The sequence below is a fragment of the Schistosoma haematobium genome, chromosome 1, assembly GCF_000699445.3.
Source record: "Schistosoma haematobium chromosome 1, whole genome shotgun sequence".
Classification (NCBI taxonomy): Eukaryota; Metazoa; Platyhelminthes; class Trematoda; order Strigeidida; family Schistosomatidae; genus Schistosoma; species Schistosoma haematobium.
Genome location: NC_067196.1, coordinates 40,067,340 through 40,094,234, shown reverse-complemented (window position 1 = coordinate 40,094,234; position 26,895 = coordinate 40,067,340). Strand labels below are relative to the sequence as shown.

The 26,895-nt window shown below is 37.7% G+C and overlaps 2 protein-coding genes across 2 annotated transcripts in view; one reads left to right on the top strand and one right to left on the bottom strand.

Annotated features, from left to right (window-relative positions):
- Positions 1-4,415, top strand: part of MS3_00009797 (uncharacterized protein) — a 12,728-nt gene extending 8,313 nt beyond the window's left edge. The window contains exons 3-5 of the mRNA XM_051218196.1: positions 2,448-2,759; positions 3,200-3,448; positions 4,072-4,415. Of these exons, the coding sequence (XP_051074037.1) occupies positions 2,448-2,759; positions 3,200-3,448; positions 4,072-4,281 (771 nt within the window). The 3' untranslated portion in view covers positions 4,282-4,415. The remainder of the gene's footprint in view (positions 1-2,447; positions 2,760-3,199; positions 3,449-4,071) is intronic.
- SARS2 (seryl-tRNA synthetase) lies at positions 4,290-26,895 on the bottom strand. The gene is made up of 10 exons (XM_051218479.1): positions 26,644-26,895; positions 22,907-23,008; positions 22,759-22,816; positions 22,035-22,345; positions 20,812-21,045; positions 17,104-17,213; positions 11,406-11,499; positions 9,295-9,387; positions 5,057-5,122; positions 4,290-4,523 (listed from the first exon to the last, which is right to left on the bottom strand). The coding sequence occupies exons 1-10, from the start codon at positions 26,866-26,868 to the stop codon at positions 4,422-4,424; spliced, it is 1,395 nt and encodes a 464-aa protein (XP_051074036.1). The 5' UTR covers positions 26,869-26,895; the 3' UTR covers positions 4,290-4,421.

Below are 26,895 nucleotides of genomic sequence, written 5' to 3'. Positions count from 1 at the left end.
CCCAAATCTTCTTGAGTAGAAGGTGACGCATGCTTGTAGTTACTTCGATGTCTGACTTCAGTGCTTCAGCTGGTATATTGTCAAGTCCCGCTTCTTTCCCAATCTCGATTTATCTGACGGCCATCCTGATTTATTCGATCGTTGATGGAGTGACATCTATAGGAAAGTCTGTGTGTGTTGCTTCGGTGTCCGGTGGATTCAATGGAGCTGGTCTATTCAACAGTTCTTTGATGTATTCTACCCGTCTGGTCCTCTGTTCTCGATTCTCGGTGATTTTCTCGCCTTGTTTGTCCTTGATCGGTTTCTCTAGTTTATTAATTTTCCCTACCAGTTTCTTCGTTGTGTCATACAGTCGTCTCATTTTTCCTTCTGTTGAAGCTTTTCCTGCTGTCGCTGCTAGGTCTTCCACGTATTTCTGCTTGTCGGCTCTAATGCTCTTCTTCACTTACTTGTTTGCTTCTGTGTACTTAGCTTGCGCGTTGACTTACTCTGCTCGTGTTCGTCTGTTGTTAATTGCCGTTTTCTTGTTCTTCCTTTCTTCAATCTTGTCCAGGGTTTCGATAGAGATTCATTCCTTATGATGACGATTCTTGCGGCCTAAAACCTCCTGACATGTTGAAGTTAATGCTTCTTTGATAATTTTCTACTTGTCCTCCATAGTACTTTCTTCCTTCAGTAGATCCTGTAAGGCTTGGAATCTGTTGTTGAGAGCTAACTCGAATGTGTTGAGTTTGTCAGTATCTCGAAGGAGGGCTGTATTGAACCTTTGTAATGCTGTTCCACCAGTTATACAGTGCTTCTTTAGCTTCAGTCTAATCTTGGCCACCACCAGTTGGTGATCTGAAACTATGTCAGCTCCTTTCCTGATTCTCACATCCTTCATTGTCCTTGTGAATTTTTACTGATGCAAATATGACCTTTCTGGTTCACCGTGGTGTGGTCCGGTTAGACCCATGTGGCTTTGTGTATACGTTGACGTGAGAATATTGTGTCGCCTGTAACCAATTTGTTGAGTGCACATCAATTCGCAAATCTCTCCCCATTTTCGTTTCCTTCTCCCAGTCCATGTCGTTCCATGATATCTTCATACCCGGTGTTGTCCATTCCGAGTTTGGCGTTTAGATCTCCCATCAGAATGGTGAGGTCCTTTCTTGGGCACTTCGCTATGATTGATTGCAGCCTCTCGTAAAACTGATCTTTATTGTCGTCGTTGCTATCATTGGTGGGTGCACAACATTGGATAACATTCATTGTAATGTCCGTCTTCTTTCTTTTGAAGGATGGTTTGATGATTCTGGATCCGTGAGATTCCCATTCAGTAAGTGCGTTTCATGCTTCTTTGGACAGTATCAGAGCATTTTCCTCTTCGTGACCGCAGTACAGTAGCATCACTCCCATATCTAGCCTTTGCTATCCAGCTTGGGCCCAATAGGTTTCGTTGATTCCGAATGCTTGCAATTTGTATCTCCTTATTTCCGTTACCATATGACTGGTCCTCCCGGTTTCCCACCTTTTCCGAACTTTCCATGTGCCTAGAAAAATTTTAGCTCTGGTTTTTAGAAGGGGCATCGGCCTCGTGACTTCCGTCACAACGTGGAACGTGTACGTATGTGCATTGGTTCAAGTTGGCATACCCCATTTATTAAATGTTACCCATTGATTGTGGTTTCAAACCCAGGTTCTCTTAATTCGGACGCTTGAATTAGAGTGAACTGTCATCTAGATCTAATTACTATTACACCTTCAGTAAGGCATAAATGTTCCTATTTTTAGGCCTTAGTTTTCCGGTCAACTTCAGTTTTCTATTGGGAGCTATCAACAACAGTTTAAAGCAACAGAAATAGTATCTCATTGAAGTTTTAAACGCCTGATTCTGTTGCAAACTCACACAAAATTCTCCAGATTAAAATTTTTTGCTGATGAATAGATTTGCATTTCAGTTAGGTTATGTTGGAAATATGTGATCACGTAAATGTTTAAGATTCATTGTGCAATTGTCAGAGTTTCTTAACCACCTCTCATTGACTTCAAGATGTAAGAATAACACTGAAATTACAAGAAGGTTGTGACTGTTCTCATAAGTGTTGTTGCTAATATATTGTACTTCTTGCATTTATATTTACTTAAGGCTTTGACACATTTGTTCATTCCTATTTTTCAAACTTAGGTGTACTTCGTAAACGTTGTGTAGCATCGTGTTTAATTCTGATTTTATATAGTGGTTGTGTTGAAAATACGTTTTGCGTTTTTCTTTTATAAAGTACTCGGATTATTCGTATCTGACTACACTAGCTTCTTGGATGACAGTTTCAGCTAAAAGTACTGTAGACCAAGCTGAAACGACAAAGGTTCTTGTAAAATTCCTGAGTAAAATGTCGGATATGTTCTCGTAGATTATCGAGCTGTAAGTTTAAAGACTGTTTCAATGCCAATTTTCTACATTTCAGACTGGATTGTTGGTTCGTGCATTCAATTGCTACAAAAAAGCTATTAGAATCCTAGAGGGAAGCATCAGTGTGACTGACCGTAACTACACCGATCCAACGATGCCAGATTATCAGTTGTCAAAACCTAGCCCACGTCATTTATTAGCTATTTGCCTATCGAACGCAGCCCACTGCCTGTATAAATTTGGGACAACATGCACTGTCAATCCAAAGAAGTCTCGATTCGATTACCTTTCTGCATGTATCAAATGCTGTGAGCGAGCAGTCAGTCTTGAACCAAACTATATAAAGGCTTGGTTCCGTATAGCCAAAGTTAGTCTGTCGAATATGTGTATGCTTAATGCAGTATTGGTTATAAAATGCATGTAAAATCATTATTGCAGGTGTCGCTTGCACATCTTTTACGTGCTATCGTTTGAAGAAATGAACACCTTTGGTTCTGGATATCCGGCTTTTGTTCTTTTTAGATCAGTCCTATTAGTTATTTGTTTATAAGAAAATTCATCTATTGAAAACCAAGTGGTTGGAATCCGGGAAAAGGAGTATGATGGTTTGTCTCCTGAGAAATCCCATCACATATGCTACGATCAGTAAGCCGTCATCGGATTTCTAATCACAACGAGATTATAATTAACACAAAGCAGACAAGACGTTTCTACGTGTGAAATCATTACTGATATAAATTTCAAATCACATCAGTAATATAATTGTTTTTGACTGAATCCTATTTCTTAATACTTGTTTGCTTTTAGGTTCATGCTTTATTAGGGAACTATGAAGAAGCGCTTACAACTGGACAAAAGTGTCTTACATCTATCGATAAAAACACATATGACTCTAAATGGATTAGCGTCGATGAACGCACAAAAGTGGATATCAGCAACAAGCTAAAGAAACTGATATCAGAATGGCGCGCTTCATTAGATAGTGAAGAAAAAATCGAAAGATCGATTATTCGGGACCGAACAATTAAAAAGTACTCATCTTATGGAGATTGGTGCGTAAGTGTCCCCACTTTATTTTCAGTAATTAAAAAAGTTAGATTTTTAAGCTATGCAAAAAGTAATGAATTGAATTTTCTATGTTCTATACTCATTGTGTAAATACACTTCCATGTTTTATGATGAATACTTATGTATGTGATGGTTATGAACATATATCAAATACAACTCATATTAAGTGCTACTGTAAAATACAACTAGGACTATTACGGTTTAAAGATAGTTTTCAACACAGACTGACCAGGGATTCTTTAGCCGATATCAATTTGTGATGAGTGTTATCCTCAAATTGAACTAATTTCCGGAGACCAGTTAAAATGAGCTATAGGTTAAGATATAACATTGTGGAGCTAAGTGAGAATTCATAATGAAAATATATAGACTTTCTTTCTTCAAGTGTTAAACATTGTACTATTTCCTGCCCATTTATTTTGTCAGTTTCCTCCGTTAACTTCATATTATTTGCTGTTATGATGTACAGTAACTTTGGTGCATATATACTTGTGTTAAGTCCCGCGTTATTTATAAGTGGCGCACCAAAATTATATTAACATAGGTTTTAATTATGAATACTGTTGTTTTGTGAGATAATGACATCATTATTCACTGTTGTTTTTTAAAAGTATGATGAACTGGATGAAATAGAAAAATTGCCTATTTCAGTATGGTCGAATGATCTAGCAGAGAATATGATGTCTCTTCATGAAGAGCTTGAAGCGTTTGGAGAGAAAATGCCTGAATTTGAGGCTTGCCGAACAAGGGGTAAAGGTCGATTAACAACAATTCACGATGAAGACACCGATGAAGACAGTTTCCAAGAAAATGTGGCTTAAGCACCAAGTCAATTTGACGTACTTTTATTGGGAAAACAAATTTAACATTCACACGAACTATATAATGTACATTCATAAAGTATTAATTTTATACAGAAATAAGTAAATAAAAATATTATTACACATTTAAAAAATTGTTTTCATAGTTTCTGGCTGGGAACACGTTTAAGTTGAAATGCTGGATAAAGATTTCCCATTTTCATATAAGGTAGTAAAACATGTGGGACGATAATATGCTTATCCTAAAAATAAGACAAATGGAATAGTTTATTTCTCTAGTGTAAATGAAATCAGCGAATAAATTAACTCTTAGATTTGTTAATTAAAAAAATATTGACAGATCAATTCATCCTATTTAGCTGATGAGTTCAGTCCAATGTGAATTTTAATGAAAGATATTAATCCAGATCAGTCCTGAACCATATGATATATGATGGACAAGTATTGGTAAGATTCAAATTCTAAATAAAGTTGATGTAACTTATTTACGAAGTAAAGGTTTATGTATTTACCTCGGGTTCAGAATTTTTGTACGAAGATTAATGATACTACTACTCAACTGCCAAAAATGAAATAGGTAGAATGAGTTATGCATATTGGAACTCACTGGTTGATCGTTTCTGTTTGATTTGGTCGAAAAAAAGTGTCTTATGAAATTTGACCCAACAATATTTGTTGTTGTTGTATAAATTAATAATACACAAAAATTGTGCACAATATTACTAATGACTAAAAGTGTTGTTGTGCTTAGTTAACAATTAGTGAATTCACGTACTTGAGTCTGGTGAGTCTCTATTAGGGCTTTCATTATACGTGGGATTGCACAGGCAGTTCCGTTTAACTGTAAATACCAAAAAACAAATAAAAACATTGACAGTTAAGATCAAGGATGTTATAAAAAAAATGCTTTATTAGAAGACAACTTTTTGTATCAATGAATTAACCTACCACTGAAACGATGTGTAGACTGATGAAATCGCAAGTTAATCATTTAACTTCAAGCATAATACTTTTGGTGTTTACAGACGATTGTATTAACAGAATTTAATACTACAAATGAGTTTTTGGCAGGATGCAAGTTTAAGGACTGTATGTTCATAACTTTCATCGTTGAAATATTCACTATGGCTTTCAAACATTGAACTCCGCCTGTAGCTCTTATAGGGTTGCTGCCGGTCCCAAGCCCGGGTAAAGGAGGAGGGTTGGGCATGGGGTTAGCGTCCCCATCCCGTAGAAAACTAACTCGCTAAAAAACGCTTACCAGAAAAAATAATCCAAACCATTTTAACTCTGCCCTGGGAGTTAGAAGGTCTTCATTTAGAAGAATTATGACGCTTCATGGTGAAAGCCGAATTCCTTCGGAAGCCACGAGGCCGATGCCCCTTCTAACAACCAGAGCAAAAATTTTTATAGGTACATGGAACGTTCGAACAATGTGGGAAACCGGGAAGACCAGTCAAATATCAATGGAAATGAGGAGATACAACTTAGCAGTACTGGGAATCAGCGAAACCCACTGGACCCAAGCTGGACAGAAAAGGCTAGCTACGGGAGAGATGCTGCTATACTCCGGTCACGAAGAGGACAATGCTCCACACACTCAGGGAGTCGCTCTTATGCTGTCCAAAGTAGCACGAAATGCACTTGTAGGATGGGAATCTCACGGATCCAGAATCATCAAAGCATCATTCAAAACAAAGAAGGAGGGGATCTTAATGAATATTATCCAATGTTATGCACCCACCAATGATAGCAACGACGAAATTAAAGATCAGTTCTACGAGCGGCTACAGTCGATCATTGAGAAATGCCCAAGAAAGGACCTAACTATTCTGATGCGAGATCTAAATGCCAAAGTCGGAATACACAACACTGGATATGAAGATATTATGGGACGACATGGACTGGGAGAAAGAAACGAAAATGGAGAAAGATTTGCAAATCTATGTGCATTCAACAAATTAGTCATAGGAGGCACAATATTTCCACACAAACGTATACACAAGGCTACATGGATCTCACCGGACCACACTACAGAGAACCAGATAGACCATATTTGCATAAAAAAAATTCCGAAGGACAATGGAAGATGTGAGAACCAGGAGAGGAGCTGACGTAGCTTCAGATCACCACCTAGTTGTAGCCAATTTCAAACTGAAGCTAAAAAAGAACTGGACAAGTGGACAAACAGCAATACAAAGGTTCAATACAGCCTTCCTTCGAGATACTGACAAACTCAATGAATTCAAGATAGCTCTCAACAACAGATTCCAAGCCTTTCAAGATCTACTGAAGGAAGAAGAAACTACCATGGAGGACAACTGGAAAGGCATCAAAGAAACATTGACTTCAACGTGTCAAGAGGTTCTGGGCCTAAAGAAATACCATCATAAGGAATGGATCTCTATAGAAACACTGGACAAGATCAAAGAAAGGAAGAACAAGAAGACAGCAATTAACAACAGCCGAACACAAGCAGAGAAAGTCCAAGCACAAGCTGAATACATAGAAGCAAACAAACAAGTGAAGAGGAGCATTAGAGCCGACAAGAAGAAATACGTGGAAGAATTAGCAACGACGGCAGAAAAAGCTGCTAGAGAAGGAAATATGAAACAGCTTCACGATACAACGAAGAAAGTAGCAGGGAAATACAGTAAACCAGAGAGGCCGGTCAAAGACAAAGAAGGCAAGCCAATCACCGAAATTCAACAACAGCGTAACAGATGGGTAGAATACTTCGAGGAACTCCTGAATAGGCCGTCTCCAATGAATCCAACCGGACATAGAAGCAACACACATAGATCTTCCTATAGATGTCAATCCACCAACTACGGAAGAAATTAGAATGGCCGTCAGACAAATCAAGAACGGGAAAGCAGCAGGACCCGACAACATACCAGCTGAAGCACTGAAATCAGACATCGAAGCAACCACAAGCATGCTTTATCTTCTATTCGAAAAGATTTGGGAGGAGGGACAAGTGCCGATGGACTGGAAAGAAGGACACCTCGTCAAGATTCCAAAGAAAAACGGTCTGAGCAAATGTGAAAACTACAGAGGCATTACACTACTGTCAATACCAGGGAAAGTCTTCAACAGATTGTTGCTGAACCGGATGAAGGATGCAGTAGACGCCCAACTTCGAGATCAACAAACTGGATTCCGTAAGGATCGGTCGTGCACAGACCAAATTGCAACACTACGGATCATCGTCGAACAATCAGTTGAGTGGAACTCATCACTATACATCAACTTCATTGATTATGAAAAGGCATTCGACAGTGTAGATAGGAGGACATTATGGAAACTTCTTCGACACTACGGAGTTCCTGAGAAGATTGTCAATATTATCCGGAACTCATACGACGGACTACAGTGCAAAGTAGTGCATGGAGGACAGCTGACAGATGCATTCCAAGTAGGGACCGGAGTCAGACAAGGCTGTTTACTCTCTCCCTTCCTCTTCCTTCTGGTGGTCGACTGGATTATGAAGACCTCGACATCTGAAGGAAAACACGGAATACAATGGACAGCTCAGAACCAATTAGACAATTTGGACTTCGCAGATGACCTAGCCCTTCTATCAGGTACACACGAACAGATGCAGATGAAGACAGCCAGTGTAGCAGCAGTCTCTGCATCAGTAGGCCTCAGCATACACAAAGGGAAAACTAAGGTCCTCAAATTCAAAGCGGAGAACAGCAATCCAATCACCCTTGATGGCGAAACTCTGGAAGATGTAGAATCCTTCACATATCTGGGAAGCATCGTCGATAGACATGGAGGTTCAGATGCAGACGTAAAGGCGAGGATTGGCAAAGCAAGGGTCGCATTCCTACAATTGAAGAACATATGGAACTCAAGACAACTTTCAACCAATATCAAAGTAAGAATCTTCAATACGAACGTCAAGGCAGTTCTACTGTATGGAGCTGAAACTTGGAGAACTACAACAACCACAATCAAGAAAGTACAAGTATTTATAAATAGCTGTCTACGCAAGATACTCAACATCCATTGGCCGGATACCATCAGCAATAGCCTCTTGTGGGAGAGAACAAATCAGCTTCCAGCTGAAGAAGAAATTAGGAAAAGACGATGGAAATGGATAGGACATACATTACGCAAATCGTCAAACTGCATCACGAGGCAAGCTCTAACTTGGAATCCTGAAGGGAAGCGAAAAAGAGGAAGGCCAAAGAACACATTGCGTCGAATAATAGAAGCAGATATGAAAAGGATGAATTACAACTGGACGGAGCTGGAAAGGATTGCCCAGGACAGGGTTGGATGGAGAATGCTGGTGAGCGGCCTATGCTCCTTCACGAGGAGTAACAGGCGTAAGTAAGTAAGTTTCAAACATTGGGCTGCAGTGGCTCAGTGGCTAAGGTGTTTGATTTTCAACCGTTAAGCTCCGGGTTCAAGCTCCGCCCTACCTACTTCGGTTCGGGCAACCAGGTTGCATTATTAGACTTTATACTTACAGTGTGCCTCATATTAAAGTACCTATATCATTAGTTAACTTATATTTAGAAATTGAAAAAAGGTCCCAAACAACAGCTTAAAACCGATTAAATAAACTAAAACTTTGTTATTACAACATGGTAAATAAATATGTATTTTGTTTTAATGACGTCGGAGTATTTAATACTACACAGATTTTCGAAATTGAACATAATTTTAGAGACAATCGGAACTATCTTTGAATAGTTTTACAAATATTTACTTCAATAAACAACATGAAGACCAACTGATCATTTGTAACTAGGTGCTTGAAATTCGACTCGATAACATCACAAGATTTGTGACAAAATCATAATTATTCTATGATGATTATCGTATTATAGTTTTTTTTAAAGACTTTAAATTAAATTAATATATAATTCACTACCATACTTACACAAATTCAAACGTTTATAGATGGAATATTATTAACTTTACATAATTAATTGAACGTTATTCGTAATAAGTAAAATAAACTAAGCACATCATATATGTAATACAAATACTTACTGTATAAGCAAATTCATTTTGGTTACTAGATGTTTGCCATTGAATATTTAAACGTTTTGATTGATAATCGAGACAGATTGATGAACTAGAAATCTGTAAAAGATATAACAGATAAAGTCATGTGAATAAACATGTATAAACTGGCTTATAAGTGATAGACTAAAAATATGGTAGAGAGATGCGACATTTTTTTATTTGTTAGACCACTACTCAGTAGTATGTATAATATACGTATCACGGCTTTTACGATAAATACATATATCCTGAAAAAAAATTACAGAACTCACATCAACTTACAACCATGGTCAGCTTGATATACATATATATATATATCAATTTTAAACGTAAACGACCGGTACATGACAGCTTGTTTAAGGTGTTATAGTTCAAAAAATTGCGCAGGTAGTACTTTTTTCACAGGAATTACAGCGACGCAAAGCATCATTCAGAGGCAATTCACACTTCGCATTCTTCGGACTGATCGTACTTTAAACTATAAATCCAGATTCAATGAGCTTGAATTCGATCATTCATCAAAGTGGTGACCTAAACTATTATCTCCAATGATGCAATTCAATATGCAGAAATGCACAGTTGTAGTATTCGTAACTCTATCATTCGTGAGGTGAACACATTCTAAATCTGCCCTTTATATCAATTGGTTTACCAGTAAATTTTGAGGCTCTGGAACAATAATTTGCCACAATCTCCCGATGAAATAAAATCACTCCCATTCTTTCTTCACTGTATTGATGCTTACTGCTCCTTTGAAAATGCCCGAAGTGTAATTGCACTTTTAAGTATATCCTATTCGACCAGTGAAATTATGGGAACGTTAAATGTTAAATCGTTATTATTACTGAGTCCATTCATTAAACTCTACCTGCAGATAACCTACATTTGCACCATTCCTGGTAAAGTTAACTGATTTAAATATCTAACACGAACAGTAAATCGTAAAACAACATGGTACACACATCTCAATAGACCTTTTATACTAATTATTGTTGTTCTGTGCTTTCTGTTTGCGTTTTATTTTCTCAAGTTGTAGATGACTATAATCAATCTGTCATGGCACCAGAAATGACCTCAGATACACTGTTTATACATCAACATGTCCACTTAGAAAGAATCGATGGTTCCCGAATGATACCTTGCGTCGCTGTAATTCCTGTGAAAAAAGTACTACTTAAAGAATATATATATATATATATATATATATATATCAGATAATAAAGCGTGTGTAAAGCAAATCTGCAAAACAAAGTTTCAAAGAGATTAATTAAATGCAACTAGCTGAATAGTCTTAGAAAACACGTAGGAGATAATTGTCTTCTTCCACAACTAATTATATAATAGGACTGATGTGGCTCCGTCCTAACGCGTTCAGCTGAGGAGCCAATCATATTTTCCAGGTGGGAAGGATGATATATGGGATCAATCAGAAATCGGTCAGATGATAGATGCACGTGGCCAAGAAACGGGGATAAGATACACCAATGGTGGCTTAATTTTTGAGGGACGAAGATGTGCATCTATGTGGATGAGTATACATTCGTTAGATTTAGTTTGATCAATAAACTTTTCTCTTAGTCTTTCACTTGAGTAGTCCATCGGGTTCGTGTATTGGAAGATTACACATTCTTATCAACTCTTGGACACTACATGTCACACCAAGAAGAACCTAAGTGATAGAAGAGAAAAAAACAATGTGCCTTCATCATGAACCTACTGTCATATTCGTCATTTTATTTTGATCCTGAGACTACTGTTGAAATGCTTTATTCACATCTTAGTGAATCCATTGTTTTATATTTCTCATTGTCTCAAATTATTTATTTAATGCCATTTTTTATGAAATACCCCAATTACTGAATATCTAATCCGATTGTTTGCAATGTATTGAGTAAATAAATCACATTTTTTCAGGTTATTTCCGTTTACTTAATCGTACTATCCATTATCAATCGACTGAATTCACTCAAAACTGAGGATTTCTGTCACCTTTATAATATATGATTTACTGTTCACTGATTGAATATTAGGCGTTTTAACAACATTGAAAAGTAATCGTTTCATGTTCCATAAATTTCATATAATTATTAACTCACCTCTCCGTATATTTGATCTCCTGGCATCCAGGCCTCAATATCAACTTTTCTGTAAGCTGAATCGCCAAGCTCTTCCGATGGCATTTCAAGAACTCTGGATTCATAAAGACATACATCAAAATTAATAAATATTTTAAGGATAAAAAGATAGTTGATGCTTATTTAAATGTTTTGTGTGTATATGAGAAACTTATAATCCGACAAACTTACCCAGAAATATTACCAGAATGATATTTTTTAACCGAACTTTTTAGATATGTATACAGAAATACTTTAACGTTATTTTCAACAGCGATTTGTTAAGCAGTTGGAATAATGTTTATTTTATCGGAATTCAATATAACATTTGAGAAAAATAAAGGTACTGCATGACCAGTATTTTTAAAACATCTCAGTTAAGATCATAGAGCCACATGGTCAAAAACATAGTAGAAGTTAAGTATTTGGAAGATATGCCATTCAATGGAGTGATGAGTATAGAGATAACTTACTTACTTACACCTGTTACTCCTCGTGAAGGAGCATAGGTCGCTCACCAGCATTCTCCATCCAACCCTGTCCTGGGCAATCCTTTCCAGCTCCTTCCAGTTGTAATTCATCCTTTTCATATCTGCTTCTATTATCCGACGTAATGTGTTCTTTGGCCTTCATCTTTTCCGCTTCCCTTCAGGATTCCAAGTTAGAGCTTGCCTCGTGATGCAGTTTGACGATTCGCGTAATGTATGTCCTATCCATTTCCATCGTCTTTTCCTAATTTCTTCTTCAGCTGGAAGCTGATTTGTTCTCTCCCACAAGAGGCTATTGCTGATGGTATCCGGCCAATGGATGTTGAGTATCTTGCGTAGACAGCTATTTATAAATACTTGTACTTTCTTGATTGTGGTTGTTGTAGTTCTCCAAGTTTCAGCTCCATACAGTAGAACTGCCTTGACGTTCGTATTGAAGATTCTTACTTTGATATTGGTTGAAAGTTGTCTTGAGTTCCATATGTTCTTCAATTGTAGGAATGCGACCCTTGCTTTGCCAATCCTCGCCTTTACGTCTGCATCTGAACCTCCATGTCTATCGACGATGCTTCCCAGATATGTGAAGGATTCTACATCTTCCAGAGTTTCGCCATCAAGGGTGATTGGATTGCTGTTCTCCGCTTTGAATTTGAGGACCTTAGTTTTCCCTTTGTGTATGCTGAGGCCTACTGATGCAGAGACTGCTGCTACACTGGCTGTCTTCATCTGCATCTGTTCGTGTGTACCTGATAGAAGGGCTAGGTCATCTGCGAAGTCCAAATTGTCTAATTGGTTCTGAGCTGTCCATTGTATTCCGTGTTTTCCTTCAGATGTCGAGGTCTTCATAATCCAGTCGACCACCAGAAGGAAGAGGAAGGGAGAGAGTAAACAGCCTTGTCTGACTCCGGTCCCTACTTGGAATGCATCTGTCAGCTGTCCTCCATGCACTACTTTGCACTGTAGTCCGTCGTATGAGTTCCGGATAATATTGACAATCTTCTCAGGAACTCCGTAGTGTCGAAGAAGTTTCCATAATGTCCTCCTATCTACACTGTCGAATGCCTTTTCATAATCAATGAAGTTGATGTATAGTGATGAGTTCCACTCAACTGATTGTTCGACGATGATCCGTAGTGTTGCAATTTGGTCTGTGCACGACCGATCCTTACGGAATCCAGTTTGTTGATCTCGAAGTTGGGCGTCTACTGCATCCTTCATCCGGTTCAGCAACAATCTGTTGAAGACTTTCCCTGGTATTGACAGTAGTGTAATGCCTCTGTAGTTTTCACATTTGCTCAGACCGTTTTTCTTTGGAATCTTGATGAGGTGTCCTTCTTTCCAGTCCATTGGCACTTGTTCCTCCTCCCAAATCTTTTTGAATAGAGGGTAAAGCATGCTTGTGGTTGCTTCGATGTCTGATTTCAGTGCTTCAGCTGGTATGTTGTCGGGTCCTGCTGCTTTCCCGTTCTTGATTTGTCTGACGGCCATTCTAATTTCTTCCGTCGTTGGTGGGTTGACATCTATAGGAAGATCTGTGTGTGCTGCTTCGATGTTCGGTGGATTCATTGGAGCCGGCCTATTCAGGAGTTCCTCGAAGTATTCTACCCATCTGTTACGCTGTTGTTGAATTTCGGTGATTGGCTTGCCTTCTTTGTCTTTGACCGGCCTCTCTGGTTTACTGTATTTCCCTGCTACTTTCTTCGTTGTATCGTGAAGCTGTTTCATATTTCCTTCTCTAGCAGCTTTTTCTGCCGTCGTTGCTAATTCTTCCACGTATTTCTTCTTGTCGGCTCTAATGCTCCTCTTCACTTGTTTGTTTGCTTCTATGTATTCAGCTTGTGCTTGGACTTTCTCTGCTTGTGTTCGGCTGTTGTTAATTGCTGTCTTCTTGTTCTTCCTTTCTTTGATCTTGTCCAGTGTTTCTATAGAGATCCATTCCTTATGATGGTATTTCTTTAGGCCCAGAACCTCTTGACACGTTGAAGTCAATGTTTCTTTGATGCCTTTCCAGTTGTCCTCCATGGTAGTTTCTTCTTCCTTCAGTAGATCTTGAAAGGCTTGGAATCTGTTGTTGAGAGCTATCTTGAATTCATTGAGTTTGTCAGTATCTCGAAGGAAGGCTGTATTGAACCTTTGTATTGCTGTTTGTCCACTTGTCCAGTTCTTTTTAGCTTCAGTTTGAAATTGGCTACAACTAGGTGGTGATCTGAAGCTACGTCAGCTCCTCTCCTGGTTCTCACATCTTCCATTGTCCTTCGGAATTTTTTTTTATGCAAATATGGTCTATCTGGTTCTCTGTAGTGTGGTCCGGTGAGATCCATGTAGCCTTGTGTATACGTTTGTGTGGAAATATTGTGCCTCCTATGACTAATTTGTTGAATGCACATAGATTTGCAAATCTTTCTCCATTTTCGTTTCTTTCTCCCAGTCCATGTCGTCCCATAATATCTTCATATCCAGTGTTGTGTATTCCGACTTTGGCATTTAGATCTCGCATCAGAATAGTTAGGTCCTTTCTTGGGCATTTCTCAATGATCGACTGTAGCCGCTCGTAGAACTGATCTTTAATTTCGTCGTTGCTATCATTGGTGGGTGCATAACATTGGATAATATTCATTAAGATCCCCTCCTTCTTTGTTTTGAATGATGCTTTGATGATTCTGGATCCGTGAGATTCCCATCCTACAAGTGCATTTCGTGCTACTTTGGACAGCATAAGAGCGACTCCCTGAGTGTGTGGAGCATTGTCCTCTTCGTGACCGGAGTATAGCAGCATCTCTCCCGTAGCTAGCCTTTTCTGTCCAGCTTGGGTCCAGTGGGTTTCGCTGATTCCCAGTACTGCTAAGTTGTATCTCCTCATTTCCGTTGCTATTTGGCTGGTCTTCCCGGTTTCCCACATTGTTCGAACGTTCCATGTACCTATAAAAATTTTTGCTCTGGTTGTTAGAAGGGGCATCGGCCTCGTGGCTTCCGAAGGAATTCGGCTTTCACCATGAAGCGTCATAATTCTTCTAAATGAAGACCTTCTAACTCTCAGGGCAGAGTTAAAATGGTTTGAATTATTTTTTCTGGTAAGCGTTTTTTTAGCGAGTTAGTTTTCTACGGGATGGGGACGCTAACCCCATGCCCAACCCTCCTCCTTTACCCGGGCTTGGGACCGGCAGTAACTCTAGAAGAGCTACAGGCGGAGTTGAGTATAGAGATAAGTTACTTTTATTTTCTAAGTAAAACTATACTATAATGACGACATTGAGCAGTTTGTAAGGCAATCAGAAAACAGTGTTTGGTTCTAAAACAGTTTATAATAATAGAATTATAATGGATACACAGTTCTAATATGATTAAGGAATTATGACATGTTAAATTGTTGATTATAATAAACGAAAAAAGACTAAGGTTAAAGAATTAAGAATCAGAGTAGGGCGAGTTAAAATAAGAGAATATGTTTTAGCCACGAAAACATCCTATACTATACCATGATTTACATGAAGGACGTTCAACGAGTAATAAGCGTTTTAGATGCAATCGGTACCAGCAGTAAGTATTTCTTCTCATTTAGCTTGCATACTGTATCGTATCTGCACAGTAGATATGTTTACAAATCTTAAGCACCTTAAGAACTAAATACAGGTAGTTTTTACTGAGATACAAGGTATACACCAAAACGTTTTGAATTTCGAACAAAAATCAAAGAGGTGCTTTATTAAACCTGATTGGTTAGTCAACGTGGTACAGTTTCACCATTATCTAGCTTAGTACAAAGTCATATTTAATGGGGCAGGGTAGAATTAAGAAAGCTCTATTGAAGTCAAACTGCTTATTATTTAGTAAACTATTATCTTTTGGATTACTAGAGAAATCTTAGGTCTGTTGATTGAGAACTTAATGTTATATCCCGGCGAGAATTATGAATGGTAACTTTTGAGAACTATTTATGGACAAATGAGGACTCAGTAGCTAAGTGCATAACGCGATGGCGTTTGAAGCGAACGGTAATGGGTTCGAGTCCCAGAGTGAACATCAACTCTGGGCTGCAGACATATCCAGCTGACGAGTCCCAAATAGGATGAAACGCGCGTCCTAGATTCCATTGCTAGCCACTATCCATCTATTCCCCCAAATGCCCTGGTACGGCCGAGAGTGGGGAGAGTTCGCTCTCCCTCTCGAAATGCTCTCACATGGCCACGCGTATATAAGCTCTGCCAGGGAAGTCCTGATCACTGCCTTCTCGTGGCCGGGTTGTTTTTTCACGAAATTGTGAGAGTGAGAAGCGAAACTCCGACGCTTTAACTGGTTTGGTGGACACGTGGGGTCCGCCTAGGGGAGTTGGGAAACCCTGATTCCAAACCAATGGTGCACATGGGCTCCAGTATCCTGAGAGAACAAATAGTGTATGAACCAATCGTTGGTCAGCGGCTACCATGGGACTGCATCTCCTGACGTTGCTCCACTGCCTTGTGGATCAGACCTTTAGGTTGAAGGCTCCAGGTGTAGCCCTCTAAGAAAACCACCTTCTTCGGTCTAGGCACCTGGGCAGTATCACAGCCCTCACACATATCAAATGAGATTGTGTGGCGCATATGTATTCGGTCCTCGTTTGTACCAATATCTATGTGTTAAAATATTATACGTATATTTTTAATGTATAACTAACTATTCAGTAGCTAGATCATGTATATCTATACTCCTCTTATTGCAAGCTTTACTTTGACCTATAAACTATTATTATATGATTTACCGTTCTCGAGTTATGCTCAGTCTATTAATTACAGTTTCTCACATTCATAGCCACCTTTGGCTAGATTCTGTACAAATGTTATTTTCTATTTCGTGGCACGATGTGGTCTGTTTGGTTTGTATATAAACCCAGTATGTTTGAAATAAATGATTCATATCGCAGAGGCTGAGATTGGTGTTCTGGACTCAACAGGCTGGGAGAAGGACCGACAAAGACTTTGGACTGCCCGTCCGGGTCTTGTGTGTCATCGGTTCGATCGATAATTCACAGTATCATTACGTTATATAGCAATAGGGCACGAGGCCACAAGTTATAACACTTAGTTCAAACTACTGAGTCTTGTAGTATCAGAAACGTTTAAAGGAAGAATATTTACAAGAACAAACTATAGATTGCGATTAAGAGTAAGTGATGGTTTTTTTTCAAAATTTACTGATAATAAGAAATGATTTACCTAAAATGTAAACCTAAATCAGCGAATAGACATATTTGCAATTTGATAATTTGATTGAACATTGCGTCACTGACAGGTAATGAGGGGGCAGTAATGGCAAACATTTCTACCTATGAATGGGAAGAAATAACAGGAAGAAATGAATTACTTTCAATTGTATTTTCACAATGTTTGTAGGTTCTGAAAGTATCTTTTATTTGTCTTCTAAAGGGTTTGTCTAGTACAATCGATTATCAGTTCAAACAAGTTCTTCTATATAATGCAGTCAAACGGAGCATCTGTAAATTATTATTGTTCAATTAGTAATAATATTCATATGCCAGAGGAAATATTACCAAGGTCTACTTTTCAGTTGCTTATAAATGTCCCCATAATTCAAGTAGGCTAGAATAAAGTTTTCCACTAATCACCAGTTCAAAAAACTCCAGTGACGAATTGTTAACATAGTGACAGTAGTAATGGTCGTTGATGGGTTTATGTATTGTCGATACGACCAGATAGAAGTTATGATGGTAATTATTAAGCGTTCGGCTACTTGAAGTTTCGATAGACTTTAGACATGTTGGGTTTGAAATATGCAGGAAAATGAAATACCCCATCAAATAGCCCGGTCAGAAGAAAACCTTTAGCTTTTAAGCAGTAAACTATTTTGTTCAATAACAAAAACACGTAATTTCAGTAATGAAATTAATAAGTCCTTGATGATTAAGTATTACTTACTTACTTACTTACACTTGTCATCCCTCGCGGAGGAGCATAGGTCGCTCACCAGCACTCTCAATCTAACCCTGTCCTGGGAAATCGTTCCCAGTTACTTTTCATACTTTTCATATCTGCTTCCATTTCCCGACATAGTGTGTTCTTCGGCCTTCCACTTTTTCGCTCCCCTTCAGGATTCCAAGTTGGGGTTTGCCTCGTGATGCAGTTTGGTGATTTCCTCAATGTATATCATATTCACTTCCAGCGTCTTTTCCTAATTTCATCCTCAGCTAGAACTTGATTTGCTATCTCCACAGCAGATTGTTGCTTATGGTTTCCGGCCAACGGACATTGCGTATCTTGCGTAGACAATTGTTTATAAACACTTGAACCTTTTTGATGATGATTGTAGTGTGGTGTTTCAACAGATAGAAGTAGTATTTATCACAAATCGAAAGTGGAATGGCTGGCGGCAGAAGATTGATGAAATCAAATAGAAGACAACGAGAACAGAGAGTGATTGGCACCGAAACAAAGGAACAACAACATCCGAGACAATTGATGGATATTTTGCAAATAAGGTTTTTACCAAAAATTCTGTATCTCTTTGTTCAAATACATTTGGTTGTCCACACTGCTGTTCTCGTTCACTGTAGTAGAAGTTCTGCAAGCTTCAGCTCCTTACAGCAGGAGTGTCATGACATTCGTATTGGAAATTCTGACTTTGATATTGGTTGACAGTCGTTTTGAGTTCCATATATTGCTCAGCTGTAGGAATGCTGTCCTTGCCTTGCCAATCCTCGCCTTCACATCTGTATCTGATTCTCCTTGTTCATCGATGATGCTGTTCAGGTACGTGAGAGTTTCCACCTCTTCCATATTTTCTCCATCAAGTGTGATTGGATTGGTGTTCTCTGTGTTGTATTTGCAGTGTAGTCAGTCCGTAGTATGAATACCTGATGATATTGACCATCTTCTCAAATACACCATAGTGTCGAAAAAGTTTCCATGAAGTCCTCCTATACATACTGTAGAATGCTTTCTCATAGTCAACTGATTGTTCAACGATGATCCGTAGTGTCGCAATTTGGTCTGTGCACCACCGATCCTTACGGAATCCAGAATGTTGATCTCGAAATTGGGCGTCTAGTGAGTCTTTCATCCAGTTCATCAACACTCTGTTGAAAACATTTCCTGGTACTGACAGTAGTGTGATGCCTCTGTAGTTTTCACATTTGCTCAGACCGTTTTTCTTTGGAATCTTGATGAGGTGTCCTTCTTTCCAGTGCATCGGCTCTTGTTCCTCCTCCCAAATCTTCTTGAGTAGAAGGTGACGCATGCTTGTAGTTACTTCGATGTCTGACTTCAGTGCTTCAGCTGGTATATTGTCAAGTCCCGCTTCTTTCCCAATCTCGATTTATCTGACGGCCATCCTGATTTATTCGATCGTTGATGGAGTGACATCTATAGGAAAGTCTGTGTGTGTTGCTTCGGTGTCCGGTGGATTCAATGGAGCTGGTCTATTCAACAGTTCTTTGATGTATTCTACCCGTCTGGTCCTCTGTTCTCGATTCTCGGTGATTTTCTCGCCTTGTTTGTCCTTGATCGGTTTCTCTAGTTTATTAATTTTCCCTACCAGTTTCTTCGTTGTGTCATACAGTCGTCTCATTTTTCCTTCTGTTGAAGCTTTTCCTGCTGTCGCTGCTAGGTCTTCCACGTATTTCTGCTTGTCGGCTCTAATGCTCTTCTTCACTTACTTGTTTGCTTCTGTGTACTTAGCTTGCGCGTTGACTTACTCTGCTCGTGTTCGTCTGTTGTTAATTGCCGTTTTCTTGTTCTTCCTTTCTTCAATCTTGTCCAGGGTTTCGATAGAGATTCATTCCTTATGATGACGATTCTTGCGGCCTAAAACCTCCTGACATGTTGAAGTTAATGCTTCTTTGATAATTTTCTACTTGTCCTCCATAGTACTTTCTTCCTTCAGTAGATCCTGTAAGGCTTGGAATCTGTTGTTGAGAGCTAACTCGAATGTGTTGAGTTTGTCAGTATCTCGAAGGAGGGCTGTATTGAACCTTTGTAATGCTGTTCCACCAGTTATACAGTGCTTCTTTAGCTTCAGTCTAATCTTGGCCACCACCAGTTGGTGATCTGAAACTATGTCAGCTCCTTTCCTGATTCTCACATCCTTCATTGTCCTTGTGAATTTTTACTGATGCAAATATGACCTTTCTGGTTCACCGTGGTGTGGTCCGGTTAGACCCATGTGGCTTTGTGTATACGTTGACGTGAGAATATTGTGTCGCCTGTAACCAATTTGTTGAGTGCACATCAATTCGCAAATCTCTCCCCATTTTCGTTTCCTTCTCCCAGTCCATGTCGTTCCATGATATCTTCATACCCGGTGTTGTCCATTCCGAGTTTGGCGTTTAGATCTCCCATCAGAATGGTGAGGTCCTTTCTTGGGCACTTCGCTATGATTGATTGCAGCCTCTCGTAAAACTGATCTTTATTGTCGTCGTTGCTATCATTGGTGGGTGCACAACATTGGATAACATTCATTGTGATTCACTCTATCTCTCTTGAAAAGGATGCTTTGATAATCCTGAATCCATGAGTTCCCCATTCAGTAAGTGCATTTCGAGCTTTTTCGACAGCATCAAGGCAACTCCCTGAGTGTGAGAAGCATTTTGTTCTTCATCAACAGCGATTAAATATACCTTCTAATATTTACGAGAACGTGGATTAACATTAAAATGACGAAATACGTAGTTGTCAGGTTTTACATACAACAGAGTATTCATCTTTTAGACTACATGTTTTATAATAACATGTTGATTTGAAATGTAAGCGGTTCTTTAATGATGTTAACATCTAAATACTATATAAATAGTTTATTACATAAGAAATGACCCAAGTGACAGTATACACTTACAAATGGAATTGGAAATTAATCGATATTGTGATTTAAAAACTTTTGAAATAGGAATTAATTCCAGTTAACGTACATACTTTAGTAAACTGGTGTACTCGATAAAGCGTTGGCTCTTGGTTGGGAGCTTCTTTACGAAAACACCGACTCACAGAACATAATCCAAGAGCGGAGGATTGGTTTGATTCATCTGCTTTGTCATTTTTAGAAGTACAGTTAAAAGACCGACCAGCACAAAATCCAGCTAATGCCATTTCAGATGTTCCAGAGAGACAATAAGTTAATTTAGACACAGGTGGGGTTATTTTATAAATCTGCAGTAAAAAGAAATGACAAGTAGTAGGCTAGTAGAACGAAATACAATAATAAGGATATTAAAATTCAGTAATGAAATTCTTTTATTTATTTACATCAACACATAAAAATTGCTAAAATCACACCAAATAGATATACTCCACACAATAATTCGATATGTGTGAGAACTGTGATACTGCCCAGGTGCCTAGACCGAAGAAGGTGGTTTTCTTAGAGGGCTACACCTGGAGCCTTCAACCTAAAGGTCTGATCCACAAGGCAGTGGAGCAACGTCAGGAGATGCAGTCCCATGGTAGCCGCTGACCAACGATTGGTTCATACACTATTTGTTCTCTCAGGATACTGGAGCCCATGTGCACCATTGGTTTGGAATCAGGGTTTCCCAACTCCCCTAGGCGGACCCCACGTGTCCACCAAACCAGTTAAAGCGTCGGAGTTTCGCTTCTCACTCTCACAATTTCGTGAAAAAACAACCCGGCCACGAGAAGGCAGTGATCAGGACTTCCCTGGCAGAGCTTATATACGCGTGGCCATGTGAGAGCATTTCGAGAGGGAGAGCGAACTCTCCCCACTCTCGGCCGTATCAGGGCATTGGAAGGGTTCGGGTAGCTGGATAACTACACGGTGTTTACGGTAAGATAGGAATCTTAAGTTCGTCAACATTCAAATAACACTCCTAACTGGTTAATGATAAGGTCATATATAATAATGAACTTTAAATGTTAACAATACAACTGGAGCATTCCAGAAACGAAATTCCTCATCCCATCTCTCTAAAGTCGAGATGCTACTATGTCATCATAATGGTATAGCTTTTGGTCATAATAACAAAAAATCAGATTGATGTACGTTTATAGCAATTAATTGAAATACTGTTTAGAATAGATGCGAATCATTTTAATTTTAGACTTGTCAATAATACTAATAGACATTTAAGTAAATATTTATAACAACAGAAGACTAACAAATAATGCAAGAATTGTTTTACTTGAGAACGAATTCCTTGAGTTTGAAAACCACAAGCTCTGATGACAGGTTCAGGTAGAATATCGGGTACAGATACAAATTCAAAACCAGTTGCTTTCAAACGATCCACGGTATATGCGACAAGTGCAGACTCTAATTGTGCTAATGGTCCAGTAAAATAATAAGTCTTGTGTCCAGCGCCTATAGTTGTATCTTTTACACGGAGATGACCTTCAGGATTGGTAGTTATGGAAGAGTTGATATTATGATGATTGATTACAGGTTGATGTATACCTGAAGTTATATTGATTACATCTAAAAGCTTCCACCTCTCTAATTGTAAATCGTACAATGAAACAAAAATAGATTCATAGTCATATCATTAAATTACCAATGTGAAATGAATATTGTCTAAAAGATTTAAAAGAACGTGCATTTCCTGTATATATATACATCAGTAGATAAACAGTCTCATTAGAACAAATGAACTGACGTTTTCTAACAACAACCAGTGATATAAGAATAACGAGCTTGTCTTAAAATCTGAACGTTGCAATTTTAGTCCCGTGAAGGGCTGTGGAAGATATATGTTGCTATGCCGAGACAAACCACAAAGAAACAGTTTCCAAACATTTACTCGTTTACAAAAGTGTCCCTAAGGACATCAGTTCATCATTGTAGAACTATCCACACAACACACTAACCTCTGAATTAAACAAATAAAATTTGGACATACATTAACCCACCTTCACGTTTAGATCCATGAATATATATATGACGTGCTTTGAACGAATCACCAATCGGCTATGATGAAAAAAAAATGGTATCGAGAAAGATCAAGTAGTAACCGTCATTTATAGTGATATTACACCCTGAATATTTAATAGCACTTACAGTAAGTGGATGAGTAAAATTTGGTAATTCACATACTAATGACATTAGTTCATCATGTGTTTCCTTATGTTTTGTTTTAGTGTAATTTCTGTAAAGATCCAGCTGAAAGGAAAATGGAGTGAACATTAAAACAAATAAAGTTTAAAAAACATATTTCCATACAAGACAATTTACTATAAATATATAAGACCTTCAAATAAAGAATATTTTAGAATTTGACTTAGCGTTGTTTGAAACCAAAGTTTAAGGTTGTTATTCGTGAGCTGTTTAGTCTGAATGTGATAATAGTCACACTTGTTTTGTTTATTGAATTCTTAACTGGACTACTGCATTACATCATACTCACAAAGAAAGCAAATTCAGTAAAGGAACCTAAATAACAAAGAGGGGATTTAAGCAAATAACTAGTTTATTAGGTAACACGAACATAAAACTCATTTATTTGATGAGATGCAACAATTCTTTAATCCAAACGATCAATTTATGGATTTACATTGACATAATGAAATGGATTTACTTAGGCTAAGAATTCCATGATACCTTTATGATTGACAGATTCCTTAAACTTGAATTAATGTAAATAGATACTGTCTACAATTAGAGTATATATAACAAAAAAGATCTAAGTTTCTCAAGTCTGATAAAACATCTATCGAATAAAAGTTGTTGCCTATAGAGGTCTATGGATGAAAAGACATTCAGTAACTTCACCTAACTAGTTATTTAATAACGTTAAATATCAACAAAAGAACGTTTGTCTAAATTTGATCGAATAGTTTCACAGTGTTATAACTTGTCAATTGAATGCTACTTGTTATATCTGTTCGTCGCTGATTGTTGTGACAGAGACGCTTATCACTTACACTCGAAACGAGGGACCTCTGCAATTCCCACGACGACGATTCTAATCGAAAATAAACTCACTTAAATATTGATTGTACACCCATTGTGATTAATAATTAGGATGAAATCACATATATAAAAAATACTTAGAGTTATAACAAATTACATACTGAGCATAGTTTATGTCAATGGAATACAAGAATATCGCATATTATACAGACTAAAATATCATACGACAAAAGAAAACAAATACTTCACTGAATGATCATTACATTGAATCAAAATGGAAGTATTCTTGTACAAAACTAATAATGAGTAAATCAATTTAATTTTGACTTTTCTTCTCGTCATATCACACAGTGGCCAAAAATTTGATCACCAAAATTCAAAAACTTGTCACTGAACCAAATGATATAGAAATGGAAATGAATTTAATTATATCCACTTTAACGATGAATAATTATCCGAAGGATTTTATGAAAAGAATAATTAAGAATGAAGAACAAAACGATATTATTGAAAAAAGAGTTAACCAAAAAGAATGGGTTAACAAAGTGATGATCCCATATCGTAAAGGCATTTCAAAAGAGATCAGAAGGATCCTAACTCTTCAAAATATAAGAGTCTTCTTTCGAACAAACAATACTCTAAAATCAAAACTAGTAAGAATCAAAGATCCAATACATAAGGAGAAACAACAGAATTGTGTTTATGAAATCAAATATAGTGACTGTAATGCCACATATATAGGTGGAACATCAAGGCAACTGAATGTGAGAATGAAGGAACACAAACTATGCTTAAAGCACATTCCTAAATCTTCAGTTAGGGTAAGGAAACCCGAGAACAAATCAGCGATAGCATTACACTATAGAATCGAGTCATACAATTTATTTCAATGGCACAAGAACCCTTCAAAAAGGCTTTAATTCTTACAAAGAGAGACTAACAGCCGAAGCCCTACACATATGGGCAAATCCAGTATGAGAGATGGAATACAATTAGCTATCCTATGGCAACTAACAGTTAATAGTCAGTCAGTCAGTCAGTAATAACGTAGAACTTCGTACGTAAGTACATCAGTTCGAGTTGCCATACCGCATTAGCACACAAATACAATTGTCGATTTCAATCGCGTAGTGGTAGAGGTAGTAAGAGCACAAGCAGTAATCGGAAAGATTAGGGTTTGAAGATGTTATTCAAGGAGTATAATACAGTGAAATAAATTTTGAGAGAAAATAAGGGACATGAAGAATCCAGAAGATTAGAATTTGGGAGAACACAAAGAGTGGATGCACCTGCGCCATTGCAAACGATTTTGAGCCATATCATTCAGGGTCACCAGTCATCGGTTGCTATCATCTCGCGGTCCCCAACCAGGTAGTCTACACCTACCGACATGACTCAGACCACTTGTCAGTGACTTTATGGACTTGTGCCATGTTTTAGTCCGGCCGCCCCTAGCTTTCTTCCAACCTACTCCTATACCACTGAACATAGCACGTCAAGGCAGTCGGTCGTTGGGCATACGTAACATGTGTCCCAGCCATCTCAACTGATGAAGTTTCACCACTTCATCAATTGATTTGCCATCCTTACCTAGTACCCGTTTCCGAACAACTGCGTTACTAATAATTAATAAGTAAACATGAACTCTCTATTCCATTTTATCTATCTCTTATTATCTGAATAACAGCAATTATATTTAACGGTTCAATCAGTTGTCCTATCTGAGTATGTTAAACAATTAACTGGGACATCAAAATAACACAAACATTCAGTTACAAATACATTCTACCTCCTTGAATTCATTCCTTCATCTTGTTTATTTATCTGCAATTTGTGCATTCTGTGGCATTTTTGATTCATATTATATATAAAAATAATGTTTTCTTAAAATTCACCGACCGAAGAAATTGCTTCTCACATCATTCACGTATACACATTATATTATCTTAGCCCTTTTCGAATCACATCACATATCTCTTACACACTAATGCAAATACCTACTTCAAACATTGTTAATGTTGATTGGATGACCTATTCAGTGAACTGGAGAACCATGTACCTATTTATATTCGATAATTATATTTCATTGAAAAAGCTTGGACCAGATTACCAGGCGAAACGTTGGATATACTTCAAATTCATTAGCTGAAACTTTACAAATACATTCTTCCTCTTTAATGTTAAATATCAATGACTAGTCATGAGCTTGAATAAATAAAATGGCGAAATGACAATTCATTTACTAAACCGACGGCTCAAACAATGGTTAGAAACATAGAACTACCAACTATTTAAATTCATTTTGTGTTGGTTGCTTGAATATTCCGATTGATGTTTAGTACTGCAATTGATCACTCGCTTATTGTCATATATGCATCCTGTGTGGATTGCTTCTATGTTCACTCCAAGACATCAACACTGGGATCCAGGTATGTCTAGTTGAAGGGTCCTAAATAGGACCGAACGCACGTTCTGGATTACATTGTTAGCCACCATCCATCTTTGCTTATAATACTAAATATTTAGGTACAAAATATTCAACTCAGATAGTACGATTTACCATTTATAACAAGGATAAGATCAATATATATTCATTTAGAAGTTAAGAGATAGATACTTAAACAGTTGTCTTTTTGATCACATCCGTTTTAAGTGATAATCAATTAAGAGCTATTCAATAATCAACGATTCTTTCATTGAAGTATTATTTATAAATGAATTTCAATATTTAGTTTTAATGTATGTGAAATTAGAACTGTACATGATATTAGGACAATTAAATATATTTTGAATTCTGTTATTCTTTTGGCTTAAAAATTGTATATACATGAATATAAGTATATGGTTAATGTATACATAAGACAATATTGTAACGAAAATCTTACCATATGATCAAGATTTAAGTTACTTTTACGAGCTGTTAAATTTGCACGTAGATTTTCAATGAACTTTTCATCGTTAAATAAATTCAGATTAAAATGAGGTTGGAAGGATTTAGATTGTTGACAATAATTGTGATGATTCAAATACACACAAGAAATCTCATTAAATTTGTAATGGTTACGCAATTTATGGAATAGATGGAAAAATCGGTAACTAGACAGCTGCATCTCTTTTTAAATATAGTGACGATCCTC